Below are 16,410 nucleotides of genomic sequence, written 5' to 3'. Positions count from 1 at the left end.
GAAAGCCAAAGGACAAAATTTGAATGAAGTAAGTAATGTCTTTATACTAATAACATTGAATGTTAATGGCTTGAACTCCCCAATCAAAAGATTTAAACTGGTAGAATGGATTCAAAAAATGTGAGCCATCTATATACTATCTACAAGAGACTCAGTTCAGTGTAAGGACACTGTATTAGTCAGCCCAAGGGGTGCTGATGCAAAATACCAGAAATTGGTTGGTTTTTATAAAGGTTATTTATTTGGGGTAGGAGCTTACAGAGACCAGGCCATAAAGCATAAGTTACTTCCCTCATCAAAGTCTATTTTCACATATTGGAGCAAGATGGCTACTGATGGCTGTGAGGGCTCAGGCTTCCTGGGTTCCTCCTTCCAGGGTCTTGCTCCTTTCTGGGTTCAAGGTTCCTTCCTTCCCAGGGCTTGCCTCTTCCTGGGCTCAGGGTTCCTCTCTTCCTGGGGATGGCTTCTCTTTCCTCTGTGAGCTTACTTCCTGGGGTTCCAGTGTATGGCTTTAGCATCAAACTCCAGCATCAAAACTCCAACGTCAAAAACCCTTGCATTGAAAGCCCCAACTCTGACCCCTGGAAATCAAACTCACCCTCACCAAGGGGTGGGGACTCAGTGCTCTAATGACGTGGCCCGATCAAAACCCTGATCATAACTCATTCATGCCCTAATTGATCAGATTACAAACATAATCCAGTATCAATTTTGGAATTCATAACTATGTCAAACTGCTACAGACACAAATAGGCTAAAAGTGAAAGGTTCGAAAAAGATATTCCATACAAACAATAACCAAAAAAGAGCTGGAATAGTGATACCAATATCAGACAAAATAGATTTTAAATGCAAAACTGTTATAAAAAATGAAAAAGGTCATTATGTATTAATAAAAGGGGTAATTCACCAAGAAGAAGTACCTGTACTAAATACTTATGCATCTAACCTGGGTACCCCAAGATACATGAGGAACACATGGGCAAAACTGAAAGGAGAAATAGATGTCTCTACAATAATAGTTGGAGACTTCAATATACTACTCTCAGTATTGTATAGAACATCTGAACAGAGGATAAATAAAGAGACAGCTTGAATAATATGATAAATAAACTAGACCTAACAGACATCTATAGAGCATTACACCCCAGAACAGCAGGATATACTTTCTTTTCAAGTGCTCATGGATTCTACAGGATAGACCATATGTTGGGTCACAAGACAGGTCTCAATAAATTTAAAAAGATTGAAATTATACAAAACATGTTCTCTGATCATAACAGAATGAAGCTAGAAATCAATAATGGATGGAAAAGGGAAATATTTGTAAATATATGGAGATTAAGTGACACTCTTAAACAACCAGTTGGTCAAAGAAGAAGTTCCAAGAGAATCCAGCAAATATTATGAGACAAATTAAAATGAGAATACAACATATTAAAACCTATGCAAAGGCACTGTTGAGAAGGAAATTTATAGCCCTCAATGCATATATTAAAAAAGAAGAAAAAGTTAAACTTGAAGATCTAACTGCACACCTGGAGGAACTAAAAAAGAACAGCAAACGAATCCCAAACCAAACTGAAGGAAATAATTAGTGAAATCAGTGAAGAAATAAATGAAATTAAGAACAAAAAATCCCCAGTAGAATTGGTTCCTTAAGAAAGTCAACAAAATGAACATACCCTTAGCTAGACTGACAAAGAAAAAAAGAGAGAAGACTAAAGTAAATTAAATTGGAAATGAGAGGGCACATTACCATTGACCCCACAGAAATAAGAGAGGTCATTAGAGGATTCTATGAACAACTGTATGCCCAAAAACGAGACAATTTACATGAGATGGACAAATTCCTAGAAATAAATGAATAACCTACACTGACCCTAGAAGAAATAGGAGCCTAGCAAACCAATAACAAGTGAAGAGATTGAAACAGTCATCAAAAAGCTCCCAAAGAAAAGCCCAGGACCAGATGGCTTCACAGATGAATTCTACCAATCATTCAAAGACAATCTAATACCAGGCTTGCTCAGCCTCTTCCAAAAAATTGAACAGGAAAGAATGCTACAAAACTTAATTCTGTGGAGCCAAAATCACCCTTATACCAAAACCAGGAAAAGATACAATGAAAAGAAAATTACAGACCAATTTCTCTAATGAATACAGATGCAAAAATCCTCAAAAAAATACTTGCTAATTAAATCCAAAAGCACATTGAAAGAATTGTACATTACAGTCAAGTGGGTTTTATCCCAGTTATGCACAAGAATACCAATTAGTGTAATAAACCACATTAATAAATTGAAGAAGAAAAATCACGTGATCCTCTCAATTGATGCAGAAAGGTGTTTGACAAGATACAACATCCTTTCATGATGAAAATACTCCAAAATATAGAAATAGAAGGAAGCTTCCTTGGTGTGGTAAAGTGCACATATAAAAAAAACCTACAGCTAGCATTGTACTCAATGGAGAAAGCATAAAAGCTTTCCTGCTGAGATCAGGAACAAGACAGGATTTCTTTGTTTTTGTTTTTAAAGATTTATTTTTATTTATCTCTCCCTACCCCCTTGTTTGCACTTGCTTTGTCTGTTCATCTTCCTTGTTTCTGTAGGAGGCACCAGGAACTGAACCCAGGACCTCCAATGTGGGAGGGAGGTGCCTAATCTCTTAAGCCATCTCTGTTCCCTGCTTTGTTGCGTCTCTCATTATGGTTTTCTTCTTGTGTCTCTTGTTGCATCATCTTGTTGTGTCAGCTTGCCACACCTGCTTGTCGCACCAGCTTGCTGTCTTCTTTAGGAGGCACTGGGAGCTGAACCAGGGACCTCCCATGTGGTAGGCAGGAGCCCAATTCCTTGAGCCACATCTGCTTCCATTGTTTTTCAATATTGTGCTAGAAGTTCTAGCTAGAGCATTTAGGCTAAAGATATAAAAGGCACCCAAATAGGAAATGAAGAAATAAAACTTTCACTCTTCACTGATGATATAATCCTGTATCTAGAAAATCCTGAAAAATCCAAAACAAAGCTACTAGAACTAATAGATGAGTTCAGCAAAGTGGTGGGATACAAGATTAATACACAAAAATCAATATATTTCTATACACTACTGATGAGCAATCTGAGGATGCAATCAGAAAAATAAATCCATTTATAATAGCAACTGAAAGACTCAAATATTTAGGAATAAACTTAACCAAGGACATAAAGGATTTGTATTCAGAAAACTACAAAATGTTGCTGAAAGAACCAAAGACTTAAATAAATGGAAGGACATTCCATGTTCATGACCCGGAAGACTGTTTATCAATAAAACTTCAATTCTAGCCAAACTGATTTACAGCTTCAATACAATCCCAGTAAAATACCAGTAGCCTTTTTGTAGAAATGGAGAAGCCAATTATAAAATTTATTTGGAAGAATAAAGGGCCCCGAATAACCAAAGATTTCTTAAAACAGATGAATGAACTTGGAGGACTCTCACTTCCTGACTTTAAAGCACATAGCTTAGCTACAGTGGTAAAAACAGCATGGTACCGGCGTAAAGATAGACATACTGACCAGTGGAACCAAATCAAGAACTCAGAAATAGACCCTCACATCTATGGTCAAGTGATTCCCACCTTCCCCCGCCCCCCCGATGGCTCCTTCATCTCTCTGCTTGCTGTGGCTGCTCATTGTCTGCTCATTGTCTCTGCTTGTTGTGTCCCCTCATTTTCTGGTCATCTTCTTTAGGAAGCACTCAGAACTGAACCGAGGACCTCCCGTGTAGGAGGCGGGTACCCAACTGCTTGAGCCACATCTGCTCCCTCAAGTGATTTTTGACAGGCTATCACGTTTTCCCATCTGGGCCATGAAACAGTGTATTCAATGAATAGTGCTGGGAGAACTGGATAGCCATATCCAAAAGAAAGAGGACTCCTAACTCATACCTGATAGAAAAATTAATTCAAAATGGATCAAGGACCTAAATATAAAAGTGACAACCAGAAAACTCCTAGATGAAAATGTAGAAAAACAGCCTCAAGATCTTGTGGTAGGCAGGAGTCTCTTACACCTTATACCCAAAACATGAGCAATAAAAGGAAAAATGGATAAATGGGACCTTCTTAAAAATTAAACACTTTTGCACCTCAAGGGACTTTGGCAAAAGGGTGAAAAGGCAGCTGACTCAGTGGGAGAAAATATTTGGCAATAATGTAACCAATAAGGGTTTAATATCCATGATGTATAAAGAGATCATACAGCTCAACAATAAAAAAGGAAACTACCTGATTAAAAAATGGGTAAAAGACTTGAAAAGACAATTGTCCAAAGGAGAAATACAAATGGTGAAAAACACATGAAAAAATGTTCAGCATCAGTAGTGATTAGGGAAATGCAAATAAAAACTGCAATGAAGTATTTCACACCTATTAGAATGGCCACTATTAAAAGTTGGAAAACTACAAGTGTTGGAGAGGATGTGGAGTAATAGGAAATCTTATTCCCTGTTGGTGGGAAAATGGAATGGTACAGCCCCTGTGCAGGACTGTTTGGCAGTTCCTGAGGAAGTTGAATATAGACTTGCCATGTAACCCAGCAATATCACGAGGAGGTATACCCAGAAGAACTGAGAGCAGTGACATAAATAGACACCTGCACACCCATGTTCATAGCGGCATTATTCACAATTGCCAAAAAATGTAAACAACCCAGGTATCCATCAACCAGTGCATGGATCATCAAACTGTGGTGTATTCACATGATGGAATATTATGCAGCTATATGAAGAAATGAAGTCATGAAGCATGTGACAACGTGGATGAACCTGGAGGACATTATGTTGAGTGAAGCAAGCCAGACACAAAGGACAGATTCTGTATGATTGTGCTACTATGGACTAAATATATTGTGTGAACTCATGGAGTTATTAGTTAGTATACAGGTCACCAGGAAATAGAATGAGGGTAGAGAATGGAAAGCTGAGGGTTAAACTGTGCATAATTGTTTAAAAAGTTGTTTGTAAATCTTTGGAAATAAATAGAAATGATGAAAGCTCATCATAGTGTTTGTAACTAGCAGAGTTATTATATGGGTATGACAGTGGTTGAAAGGGAAAGTCCAAGGTCATGTATATTATTAGAAGGAAAGCTAAAATAATGTAGCATGGGACTGAATAGCATAGTGAAACTTGATGTGAAATATGAGTATGGGTGATATTGCATATATAAGACTGTTTCTACAAAATATAAATACAAACAAGAGATTTTTACAAAATATAAATACAAACAAGAGGTACAGCAGAGAAGCATAGAGAGCTTGAAAGGTGATGAGTTTTTGTTTGTCTTTTTTTATTGTTATTACTGAAATAAAGAAAATGCTCTAAATATGATTGAAGTGATGAATGCGCAACTATGTGGTTATACCAGATACCATTGATTGTACACTTTGCATGGATTTATGCTGTATTAATATGTATCAAAATTGATTAGTTTTTAAAGAAAAAGAAAGCACTAATTAGTGATCTCATTGCACCCCACCCACTGATTCTCATTGTGCCTGACGCAAGAGTGGGGCTGGATGACAATAACTGCTATGCAGAGAGAGAGAGCAGTTGCTTGTATCACCACAATTTATCAGCCTCTTCCTTCTGCTCTTCCCTGGATGCTGCACAGGTTCTATCAGATTCCAGAATCTCACAATAGTCGAGTCAGGTACTTTCCGCCTGTTTACTGGTCGTTCTGCTGGAGGGACTGATTCCAGGGGCTTCTTACTCTGCCCTCTTCCCACAGTTCCTTTCCTTGGCCTTTCTTTTCACTCTTGTTTCTTCCTGCACAATCTTTTACATCCCTATGGCTTCAAATATGCTAACAAATTATAAGACATTGGAAAAAACCTAAATGTTCAATGAAAGTTTTAGTTTCCTAGGCAGCGTAAAGCAGGTATCGTGAAATGGGATGGCTTAAGCCGTCAGAATTTGTTAGCTTGCCGTTCGAGGCCCTGAAAAGCTCCAGGCTAAGGCCTCCTCTGCTGACCTCTCCTCCCGAAGACCAGCTGTTGACAGCCCTGGGCTGCTGCCACCTGTCAAGGCACTTAGACCGCCTGCGGGCTCTCCCTTCTCTCGTAGGTTTTGTTGATTCAGCTGCTGCTTCTCTCTGAATTCATTCCATTTATACCAGACTCTAGCGAGAGATCTAGAGCCAGACACTCTGCATGAGGTGGGTCACTCCTTAACCGAAGGAGCTTGCCTAAAGGGCCACACCCAGGGGAAGATTTTCTGGGGTACATACAGCTCCAAACCACCGTGCTCCACCCTGTGGGCCCCCAAAAGACACGTAATTTCTCTGTCCAAAATTCATTCTTTCCATCACACAAAATCATTCATCCCCTCATGACATCCCGGCAGCCTTAAGTCATCTCAGTGGCAATGCTTCGCACAAAGCCTCCTCAGAACTGGTTCTAGGGGTGTTCTGTCCTAGAGCACAGTTCCCCTCTGTCGGAGCATCTGTGAAGCATAAAGAAAAAGTTATCTGCTTCCTGATAGAGAGGAGGGACAGGCACAGGCCAAACATCCCCATTCCCACAGGGAGAAATTGGAGAAAACGGGTCACAGGCCTTGAACAATTCTGAAACCCTGCAGTACATAGTCCATTGGATGTCAAAGTCTGAGAGTCACCTCTCAGGTAGAACACATCCTGTCCTCTGGGTGGTGAGGCGGCAGCCACGCCCCCCACGTGCTCGCGCAGCTGCCACGCTCTGCCCCACCCCGGAGCGAAGCTGCCACGGGCTTTAGCTTTGGGATAGTGGCCAGGCTATCCTCAGCCCCAGGTGTCTGAGAAACCCGGGCTGGTAACGCTCCTCCTGAGGCACGGGAGAAGGTGCGCCCTCCCCGTGCGCCGGGGCGTTCTGGCCCTTTCCACTCCCACGGTGGCCCCTCTCTTGGCCCAAGATGTGTTCAGTCCCTCAGCTTCCATGTCCAGCCTTTGAGGTGGTTTTTCTTCAGTCGCTGCCTTCTAGTCCAGGCATGCAGTGGTTCTGTTCCTATAACCCTCTCAAAAGCTTGTCAACCTCACATGTGGGACACGGGTCCAGACCATCAGACGGGAGGACTTTGCACAGATCCCTCCTGGAAAGCTGCATTTCCAAACCTGCGTTGCTTGTCGTGGCCGACGGGGTCCGTGTCGGTTACACTGCACGTGGAGCGCTCTTCTCTGGGGACTCGCTTGCCAGAAGCTCAGAGTTCTCCAAACCATCCGTTTCTGGTTTCTTTGTGCCCAGGAGTTCAGTTCTCAGCTTATTCCCTTCCTCTTGCATATAAATATAAGCTGCAAGAAGAAAACAGGCTGCTCTTTCCATACTTAGCTTGGAAATCTCCTCAGCTTAATGTCCAAGCTCATTGCTCTTAAACCCTGCCTTCCCCCTGACTTCAGAATTTTGCCAAGGTTTCTGCCACTTTAAAACAAGGATTGCCTTTCTTCCAGGTTCTGATAACACATTCATCGTTTCCCTCTAAGTCATCCTGGAAGTAACTTTATTGTCTGTTTTTCTGCAAATAATCTCGTAAAAACAATCTAGACTTTTCTATCAAGCAGCTCACAATTCTTTCAGCTTCCACCCAATAACCAATTCCAAAGCCATTTCCACATTTTTGGTATTTTCAAACCTGCTCCCACTCTCCTGGTACCAAAATCTCTTTTAGGCTGCTTAAAACAGATATCATGAAATAGGTTCACTTAAACAATGGGAATTTATGAACTTAAAGTTTGAAGCTGTGAGAATGTCCAATTCAGGTTATCATCAAGTCTTCCAAAGAGCAGCTGCCAGCAATCCTTGGGTCCTGTGCCCCATGGCAAGGCACATGGCGTACCTGCTGGTCTCTTCCTCCTCTTCTGGGTTTCCTTACTTTAGCTTCTTTCTTCCATGGCTTTCTTTCTCTCTCTCTGTATTTAATAAATTTATAAAGAACTCTGGTAAGAGGATTAAGATCCATCCTGCATCGAGTGAGTGTGACAGTTTGAATTTCGTGAATCCCAGAAAAGATGATGACCTTGAACTAATCCATTCCTGTGGGTGTGGGGTCCTTGGATTGCATTAGATTCGATAGAGGCCCTTTGATTAGATCCCTTTCAATTAGATTGCTTGAGGGCTTTTGATTGGACTACATCAGAGAGGCATGACTCGGGTTGTGTCCTAAAAAACTGAGTGTACACAGAGAGGAAGAGGCACAGAGAAGGGGAGCTTTGCCATTTGGGCTCTGCCATGGGAGGTAGAAGACTCCAGAATCACCTGCAGCTACAGAAAGACAGAGAAGCCCCTGAGAGGCCCAAGGAGATGAGGCCCAGAGAGAGATGCCCAGTCACTGAGCCCAGGGAGAAAGTAGGGAGAGACCAGCAGACCTGCCACCTTGCCTCACCACATGGCGGGGCTCCAGGATCTGCCGGCTGCTGACCTTTGGTGAGAAAGACATTTTTGCAGCCTCAGAACTATAAGCTTTTACCCCAAATAAATTCTCTCTGTTAAAGCCAGCCCGTTTCTGGTATTTTTGCATTGGCAGCCTTTGGCAAACTAAGACAGTGGGCCCCTCAAGAAAACCTCTGTAAGAGTTTGATCTGCAATGTGAATGGTAAGGAAAGGAGTCTGGCCAGATGGCATCACAGGGAACCACAGTTGTCCCTGAGCAGGAATGAGCTTGTGCTCTTCGATGACCTGAAAGGATGCCCTTAGCTACAGCATAGCGTTAGGCAGAGAGGGAAATGAGATAGTGTTGGGAGGGACCAGCTGATGGAGGGCTGATGATAGGCGGAGTGAGGAATTTGTTGTTCATTCAAAGTGTAATGGGAGAGAAGCGGAGGTGGCTCAAGCATTTGAGTTCCCGCCTACCACACGCGAGGTCCCAGTTCGGTTCCTGGTGCCTCCTAAAGATGACGAGCAAGACAACAAGCTGACCTAATAGGCAGGCATGACAAGCTGATGCAACAAGAGACACAAGGAGGAACACATAATAAGGCACAACAAAGCAGGGAGCAGATATGGTTCAAGTGATGAGGTGCTTCCTTCCCACATGGGAGGTCCTGGGTTTGGTTCCTGGTGCCTCCTAAAAAAAATGTAATGGGAAGTCAGTGGTGATTATTAAGTAGAGGAGTGATACAGTCTTACTTACAGGAAAATTGTTCTGGTAATTGGGCAGCGAACAGATTGTTGTAGAGCAAAAATAGAAATTGAAGGATCCCTTAGGAGGGTCTTATGGTCACATGAAACGCATGGGAGTAGTGGAGATGGAGGAAAGAGGGTGCACTGGAGCTAGATTTTTGTGGGAACCTGACTTGCTGAAGGATCAGCAAAGATAAGAAGAGAAAAAGGGTCTGAAGTGGTTTGTATTCTCATTTGTTGTTCTTCCATTTCCACCACTTTGCTGGCCTGTCTTCTAGGTTTATCGTCTGGTGCTTGAGGTTTGTGTCAATTTTTCTTTTCTGCTCTGCCTCTCATACCTGCCAGGAGGGAATTGACTCCGTGACTTGGGGGTGGAAACAGTGCTCCAGAAGTCCTTTCCTCAGTAACAGTTGTCTTTTCCCTGGGTTAGGATCGATCGGAGGCCTCTTCTTTGCAGTTGGCATCGCCCAGTACGCCCTGTTGGGCTACTTCATCCGCTCCTGGAGGACCCTTGCTGTCATGGTGAACCTGCAGGGAACAGTGGTCTTTCTCTTATCTTTGTAAGTAGTTCTTCCCTTTATTGCTCTAATTTAATAAGCAGAAGGAACATCCTAAGAGGATGTGGGTCCATGAGCAGCATTATTCCCTTCCAGGAGCTTGCCTGAACTGACTTTGGTGAAGAACTAAATTCTGAAAGTGCTCCAATGCTTTGCAGCTCCTGAAGAGGAGATGCTTAATTAATTCAAAATGCAGGTATCCCTCGTTTAAAGTAACCTCAGTAGACTGCCATTAACCTTCCAATTATTGACATCAGGAACGAATTTCCTTTTTAACCTGAAGTCTCAAGCTCAGGCCGGATCAGATCACGTGCTGGTGTGTAACTGAGGTGTGATACTGTAGAGCAGTAGATTCACATTGACTGGGTAGTGGCAATTATTTATCCTCTGGAAGCGTGACATTTCAGGGCCTCTAAATGTGGACTCTGGAAGAGTCTCAGATGTGGGAGAAATCCTTAGAGCGCGGGCTCAAAACAGTAAAGGGAAGATTTCCTGGTAGGGCAGGGCTGTACAGATGGCTCACCCAGGGGCGTGCGCCCGGTGCACCCGGATGCTCCAAGGTGAGCCGCCAGCTCAGACCCATCTCCTCGGGAGTTCCTAACGGAGCTTATGAAGGGTTTTCTCCTCTGAGGTAGCAGACCTCCAGTAATAATTAAAACTTTGGGGTGAATAAACTCTTCAGCCAATGTTACCAGCTTCCTCCATAAAGTCAGGGATACCTGTAGCGGCATTTTAATTCAGGTAGCTCTTTAGACTTTAGGAGCGCGTTATTTCAGATTCCAAAGATTGAGATTTGATGGGGGACTGAACTGAAATTTGTTTGCATACTATCTCTTTGGAAGGAGGAGAATTCATTGTTAATGTAAAAATGAATACGGTAGAAATAGTTAACCTTTATTATTTTTTTTAATTTATTAAATGTATATAGTTACAGGAATTGGGAAGAGAATTTTATTAGGATGGAAAAACTAAAAATTTTATTAGCTTGTATATTGTTAATTTTTTTAAGTACTATAAGAATACCTAGTATAGTACCTTGAATTAAATACGCATTCATGTAAATAACATTGAATAAATGAATTTTCTTTTAAAATATTTAATATATCTCATACTTCTCAATTCTTTCTAGCTCTCATCTCTCCTTCGCTAGAAATGCTACTTGAACGGATGATCTGAGCCGTTCTGATTTTCTTTTTCTGAATGTGTAGTCCGAGTTTGTTACTGCTTAGTGCTAGGTAGGGACTTCTGCTCATTCTGAAGTGAATTCAGATCATGAAAAATAGAAAACAGAGAGAAAAAAAGCACCAAAAACCTTAAATATATGCTTATTCCATTAATCCTGGAATGTAAGGCTTCCCACAGTCTGTCTCCAGTTCGTCTTTCCTAATTTGCTCCTGCCCCATCCACACACCTGTGCACCCTGTGTACCCACGTGAACAAGTCGCTTTCCTGCTCCCGTGCCCCCTGCTCGTGCTCTGTCTGCTCATCAAATGCCCTTCTGCCCATTTTCTCTTGTTTGATACTTGGCCTTGGTGATTTGCTCAAATGCCACCCCCTCCATAAAGCTTTTCCTGGTCATACCCTCAGCTACAAGTCATTCCCCACCTTATGTGAAATTCCATCGCACTTAACCTGTTCCTTACTGGTGGGCCGTGTACTTCCGCCGTACACTGGAGCCTTGTCGCTCTCTCTAAGCTGAGAGGTCTCTGACGGCAGGCTCTTTGCTCAACTATTACATCTGCTCAGCGCCAAAGCCCGGGGCCTTGCGTGCCATCAGTGCTTCGTGTCCACTGTACAAGGGTTGGCACAAACACAATTTGTTTTTATATAATAACACAAGAAAAAGTCAGATTATTTTAGATTAATACTTGCTGTTGTTTTTTACCAGAAACATTTTTTTTTAATTCCTCAATTTAACAATACTTAGTTGGGATAGCTTTGTTTTTTCCTAAAAACCCATCTCCTTAATTCATATAGATTTACTACCATTAAAGATATTCAGAGGAAGTCAATGTGGCTCAAGCAGCTGGGCTCCCACCTACCTTATGGAAGGTCCCAGGTCCAGTTCCCAGCGCCTCCTAAAGAAGACAAGACAGTGAGCTGGACTGGCGCAGCAAGCTGATGCAACAAGATGGCTCGACAAAATGATGCAACAAAGAGACACAATGAGGAAACACAATGAGGGCAGCAGGCCTTTGAGCATTCAAAATATATCTGACTTTTTTGTATGCATAATGTGCACGTATTGGAACTCATATTCCCAAATCGGTCCATTGGCAGCTAGGCGAGCCTTTATGTAAGTGGGCCTCTTGGCCTTGTCAAAATGTGGAGAAATATGAAGTCCTAAGTTTACACAATCAAAGTAGACCTTCCCCAAGTGGAGATAGTTTTCTTGATTCATCAGAGTCAAATTTACAAAGCCTGAACATTTCTTACATATCTTCAAAAAATGATTTGTGAATTTTAAAAAGTAATATTTTTTATCACTTATAAATAATTTTGAAAATAACACAAATTTAATGGAGGGGAAAAATGACTTACATTACTATTAATGTTTTGGCATATGTCCATCTTGGCTGTCTTCTACTCCTCAATCTTCCTTAGTTTTAATATTTATCATATACTCTCTGTACCTTTCTTTCACTTGTTGTTTTGTTCCAAGTGTGTTCTTTATATATTCATCCCCAAGTAGTCTTCTTTTTTGTTCCTTTTAGTTATGTTTAGACTTAATCAGGTCATTTTCCTCAGTGCTTCATATATATGGTCCACAGTGGATAGAGCGAGTTAATCCAAGTGAGGGCAGATCCAACTTCCGACAGAACAATGTTGTAATAGTAATCAAACCACAATCAAGAATTAAAGAAAAGGGTTTTTCAGGATGTGGTAGATGGCCTTTGCTCTTGCTTTTGTTGCCAATGAAATGTTGTGCTCAAATATTTCTCCCCAGTAGCAAGACTCCTGGGAGGAATTCTACCTTTTTGTTTGCATTGTCTTTCCTCCCAGCACCTGCCACATTGTTCTGTACAAAATGGAAGTGCTCAGTGAATGGCCACTGACAGGCTGGTTAGCCATTAAAGCTCCATACTCTACAGAGCTTGCTGCCACTTCACCACCCTGACTGAGAGGCACATTAAAGAGGCAGTATTGTCCATCCAAGTTGCCTTTTAGGTAAATAATGTCAAATTAGATCAAAAGCTTGTTGATGCTGTGTTCAGGAAACAGGGTTTCCACATTCCTCCTATGATTTGTCTTTCAAAAGTCCTCTAAAAGTGGATGTGGAACTGTGGAAAGAAAAGTCTTGAAACTGTTCAAAGTGATCAGTGGCAATATATTTATGTATTGAACATTTTACATGTTCAACACTTTGTAGTTGTATTAGAAAATAACTGAATTTATTTATTTTTAACCAGAGGTTAACGAGAAAATAATGTCTATTCTTTTAGATCTGGGGGATTAGGAAATATCTTCAGGGCACATCAAGGGTGTAGTATGTTAGGTGATTTGACCATTTTAAAGCAGTAAATACTCAAAAGTAGCCAAGATGTGATAAATCCTGTTTTATATTTACGTGTAGTCTTGAGGTACTCTTGAATGACATATTACTACTTTTACAGCGCTCACCTTTTTAAAATTTATTTTTTTCTCATGAGATAACAAAGATCCGTTTCTTATTTGTATGATTTTTGGGGGCCTTAAAAATTCAGTTTAGGATCTTATTCTAACGATATTCAGCTGGGTTTTATAGCCATAGCTTCTGATCTCTATTTTATGAAGAATTTGAGTTATTCAGTATTATAGACTTACCATTTACATATTAAATTTTAAAACTTTAAACTTAGAAAATAAATGCATATTCCCTACCTTTTTAACTGTTATTTTGAAAACCGGTTCTTGGTTTCTGTTGGTTAAGCATGCCGTCCTTTAACGGCAGCGTGCTGTTGGAAGTCACACCTCCCTCTCTCTCTCTCCTTAAGCTCTAACCCTAACATGGAGCCAGCTTGGTGAGGGAAGCCCCATCCCGAGTCGGTGATGTTCTCCTTCCTGTGCACGTGGGCCTGTATGAATATATAGCCTTTAATGACGTCTCTTTCAGATTCATTCCTGAATCCCCTCGTTGGTTATACTCCCAGGGTCGACTGAGTGAGGCCGAAGAGGCCTTGTACCTCATTGCCAAGAGGAACCGCAAGCTCAAGTGTACCTTCTCCCTGACGTACCCGGCCAGTGGGAGCTACAGAGAGACCGGAAGTTTCCTGGACCTGTTCCGTTACCGGGTCCTCTTGGTACACACTCTGATCCTGATGTTCATCTGGTAATTCTATATAAGAGGCGCCTAGCTGATCTGCAGCAGTTCAGGTTGCTGAAGGCCTGCTGATTACCTTTCTTCCTCAGTTAGGGAGCGTTTCCCTCTTCCGTAATATGAGGTTGCTCTCACAAGCAGGCGCCTGCCCCTTAGTACCTGGCACAGTGCCCTCCCGTGCGTTTGCAGCACCATCTCTCTCGAGCAAGAGATGACGGTACCTGTTTCACAAGCCTACTGAACTTGAGTAAATAAAACAGCAGAAAGCACAGTTTTGTCTTGGTATATTTAATGTAAATATTTAAGCAAAGAAACTAGAAAAGGAAGAAAGAAACCATGCTAGAAACAGAATAATTTCTACATAGGTTTTTAAAATGCCTACTTTTGGTTTTGTTATGAAACAGTTCGATAGCACATTCTAATCGCAAAGCCCTATACTGCGTTTTGAGAGGCATTCCCACTCACTAGCTCTTTTAGGGTGGACTAAGTGTTATCCCTCTTGCAGATGGGGTCCTGGGAGTTTGAAAAGCCAAATGTGCAAATCAGTGAATGAACTGATTGGTTTCTCAGAACCTGATTTTCTAGATGCTTGGCTTATTCCATCCTACCTCTCCCAGTGCTCTTAGCAGTAACGTTAAGTTGCCTTGAATGACTCAAGATGCTCTGGCTGGTTCGATTTAACAAGTGAAGTCATGGAAAGCGAGTGGAGGAACGGAGGGGCAAAACATATAATTTGTGAAGTGTACTTTCTGCTAAAGTGCAATCAATGTTTTTGGTACAATATTGAGCATATACATAGTTTCTGGACTAAAAGACTCTTGTGCTATAGTTTATAAGTACTTGCTATGCAGTTTGCATGGAAATTGGGAATAAAGGAGAGTGATTTTATATGGAAGTGATCTTATGTATAAGGCTAAAGAGTGATGGATTAGAAATAAGCTGTGGAGCTATTTTTCTGTATCAGACTCTTCCTACCCAAGCACAGGCTGTCACCTGTCTGGTCAGGGGCCCTGCTCTGACCAGCTGCTGCATTCCCGCAGACCCTACCCAGCGCTGGGAATATCACTGGTGCATAATAAATGTTGAATGAAGGACACTAGCCTGGAGCCATGGCGAATAAGGGGACCTTTGAAAGCCACACTGACATTGCAGCCTAGTAGCTACTAATTAATTTGAGGCTCTACCTTTTCAGAAGCAAATATTTGCAAAGTACGTCCAGGGCCTTAGGGCTCCATGAAACTCTGTATTTACATATCATATAGATAATCAGTCAAATTTAAACCCTGTACCCCAGAGGCAATACCTGCTTGTTGAAGACTTTCCTGCTTTTTTATCTTTAAGTTTTGTTCCCCCACCCCACCCTACCCCAGGAATAATAACCTTTGTGTTCTGGTCTTCAGAGGATACAAAGACTAGACTTCAGGACCGGGAGATGGCTGCTGTTTACACTGAGCCTTATCCATCCGAGGGAGCTCTTCTCAACAAGCCTCTCCCGGGGCCAGCATACCCTGGGATAACTGAGACATGCCGTTCCACAAATTGCCTTTCGTGTTGGAGATGCTCTAAAATTCTGAAATCTTTTCTGTAGATCTGTCATTGAGGAAAACCCTAACTGACGGATAAAATGAGGCCTCTGTTTAACATCTGTTCCTTCAGTTACTTCCCACAATCGTGCCTTCTTAAATAGCTCTTGGATGCCCTAAATATACTGTTAAATATTGTGCAAGACTTTAGGTTCTGTTCGGGGCACATAAAGAGGATCAAAGCGGTTTTAATAGCTGTAATTACGAGTGCAGCCCAGCTGCGTCAAGGCAACGCAGAGGGCGCAGCGTGGACGTCCAGCCGCGGCCTTCCTGGCCCTGCGCACTCTCTGTTCTCGCCCCACGGCGGGTGGCTAGCTGCCTGTTCTGTCCTGAGCTGCTCTGTGTATTCTTGCCCTGACTTCATACCATCACAGCTTGGTTTAAATATGTATATATGCTTTCCATGGCTGGAATTAATTTTCTGGGATTTCTGTTTTAAATGCAGTGTAGGCACATGCTGACACATACAGTACAGAAGGAAGTAGCACCATACCTGCTCTACTGCGGGTTAAATATTTTGGAAAACTGCATGGATTCAAATTTGTTTTTAGCCTGCTTCTTACATGCGAATTGCCTGGGAGATAGGAAAACAGACAGCTCAGTGTTACTCTGCATCTCTGCAGGTGACGTGCTAGCTACAGCACAGCTCATGGTCCTTAGTGTATGAGGACACGGACGGCTCCACTCCAGTAAGAGGCCACGGCAATAGCTGCTGCCTCTGACTCCCCTTCTGGAGAGGGATGAACCCCTAGCCAGCCAGGTCCAGGGTCTCCACTTCTCGTCCCCGCCCCCCTCTCTCCTGGCATTACCTTGGCCATTCTTAATAGCTGGAGCATGGGGCC

At 42.1% G+C, this 16,410-nt stretch overlaps 1 protein-coding gene across 3 annotated transcripts in view; it reads left to right on the top strand.

Moving 5' to 3' along the window:
• SLC22A15 (solute carrier family 22 member 15) overlaps nucleotides 1–16,410 on the top strand; it is a 105,311-nt gene that overhangs the window by 64,215 nt on the left and 24,686 nt on the right. For all 3 annotated transcript variants that reach the window (XR_009187083.2, XR_011649593.1, XM_058302996.2), the window contains exons 5-6: nucleotides 9,562–9,691; nucleotides 13,782–13,997. Coding sequence is in view for 1 of the 3 variants with exons in the window: in XM_058302996.2 (XP_058158979.1) it covers nucleotides 9,562–9,691; nucleotides 13,782–13,997 (346 nt within the window). In the remaining 2 variants the exon portion in view is untranslated. The remainder of the gene's footprint in view (nucleotides 1–9,561; nucleotides 9,692–13,781; nucleotides 13,998–16,410) is intronic.

Source organism: Dasypus novemcinctus, chromosome 9 (assembly GCF_030445035.2).
Source record: "Dasypus novemcinctus isolate mDasNov1 chromosome 9, mDasNov1.1.hap2, whole genome shotgun sequence".
In the NCBI taxonomy this organism is placed as follows: domain Eukaryota; kingdom Metazoa; phylum Chordata; class Mammalia; order Cingulata; family Dasypodidae; genus Dasypus; species Dasypus novemcinctus.
The sequence above is the reverse complement of the archived record's forward strand: the minus strand, read 5'-3'. Positions and strand labels throughout refer to the sequence as shown.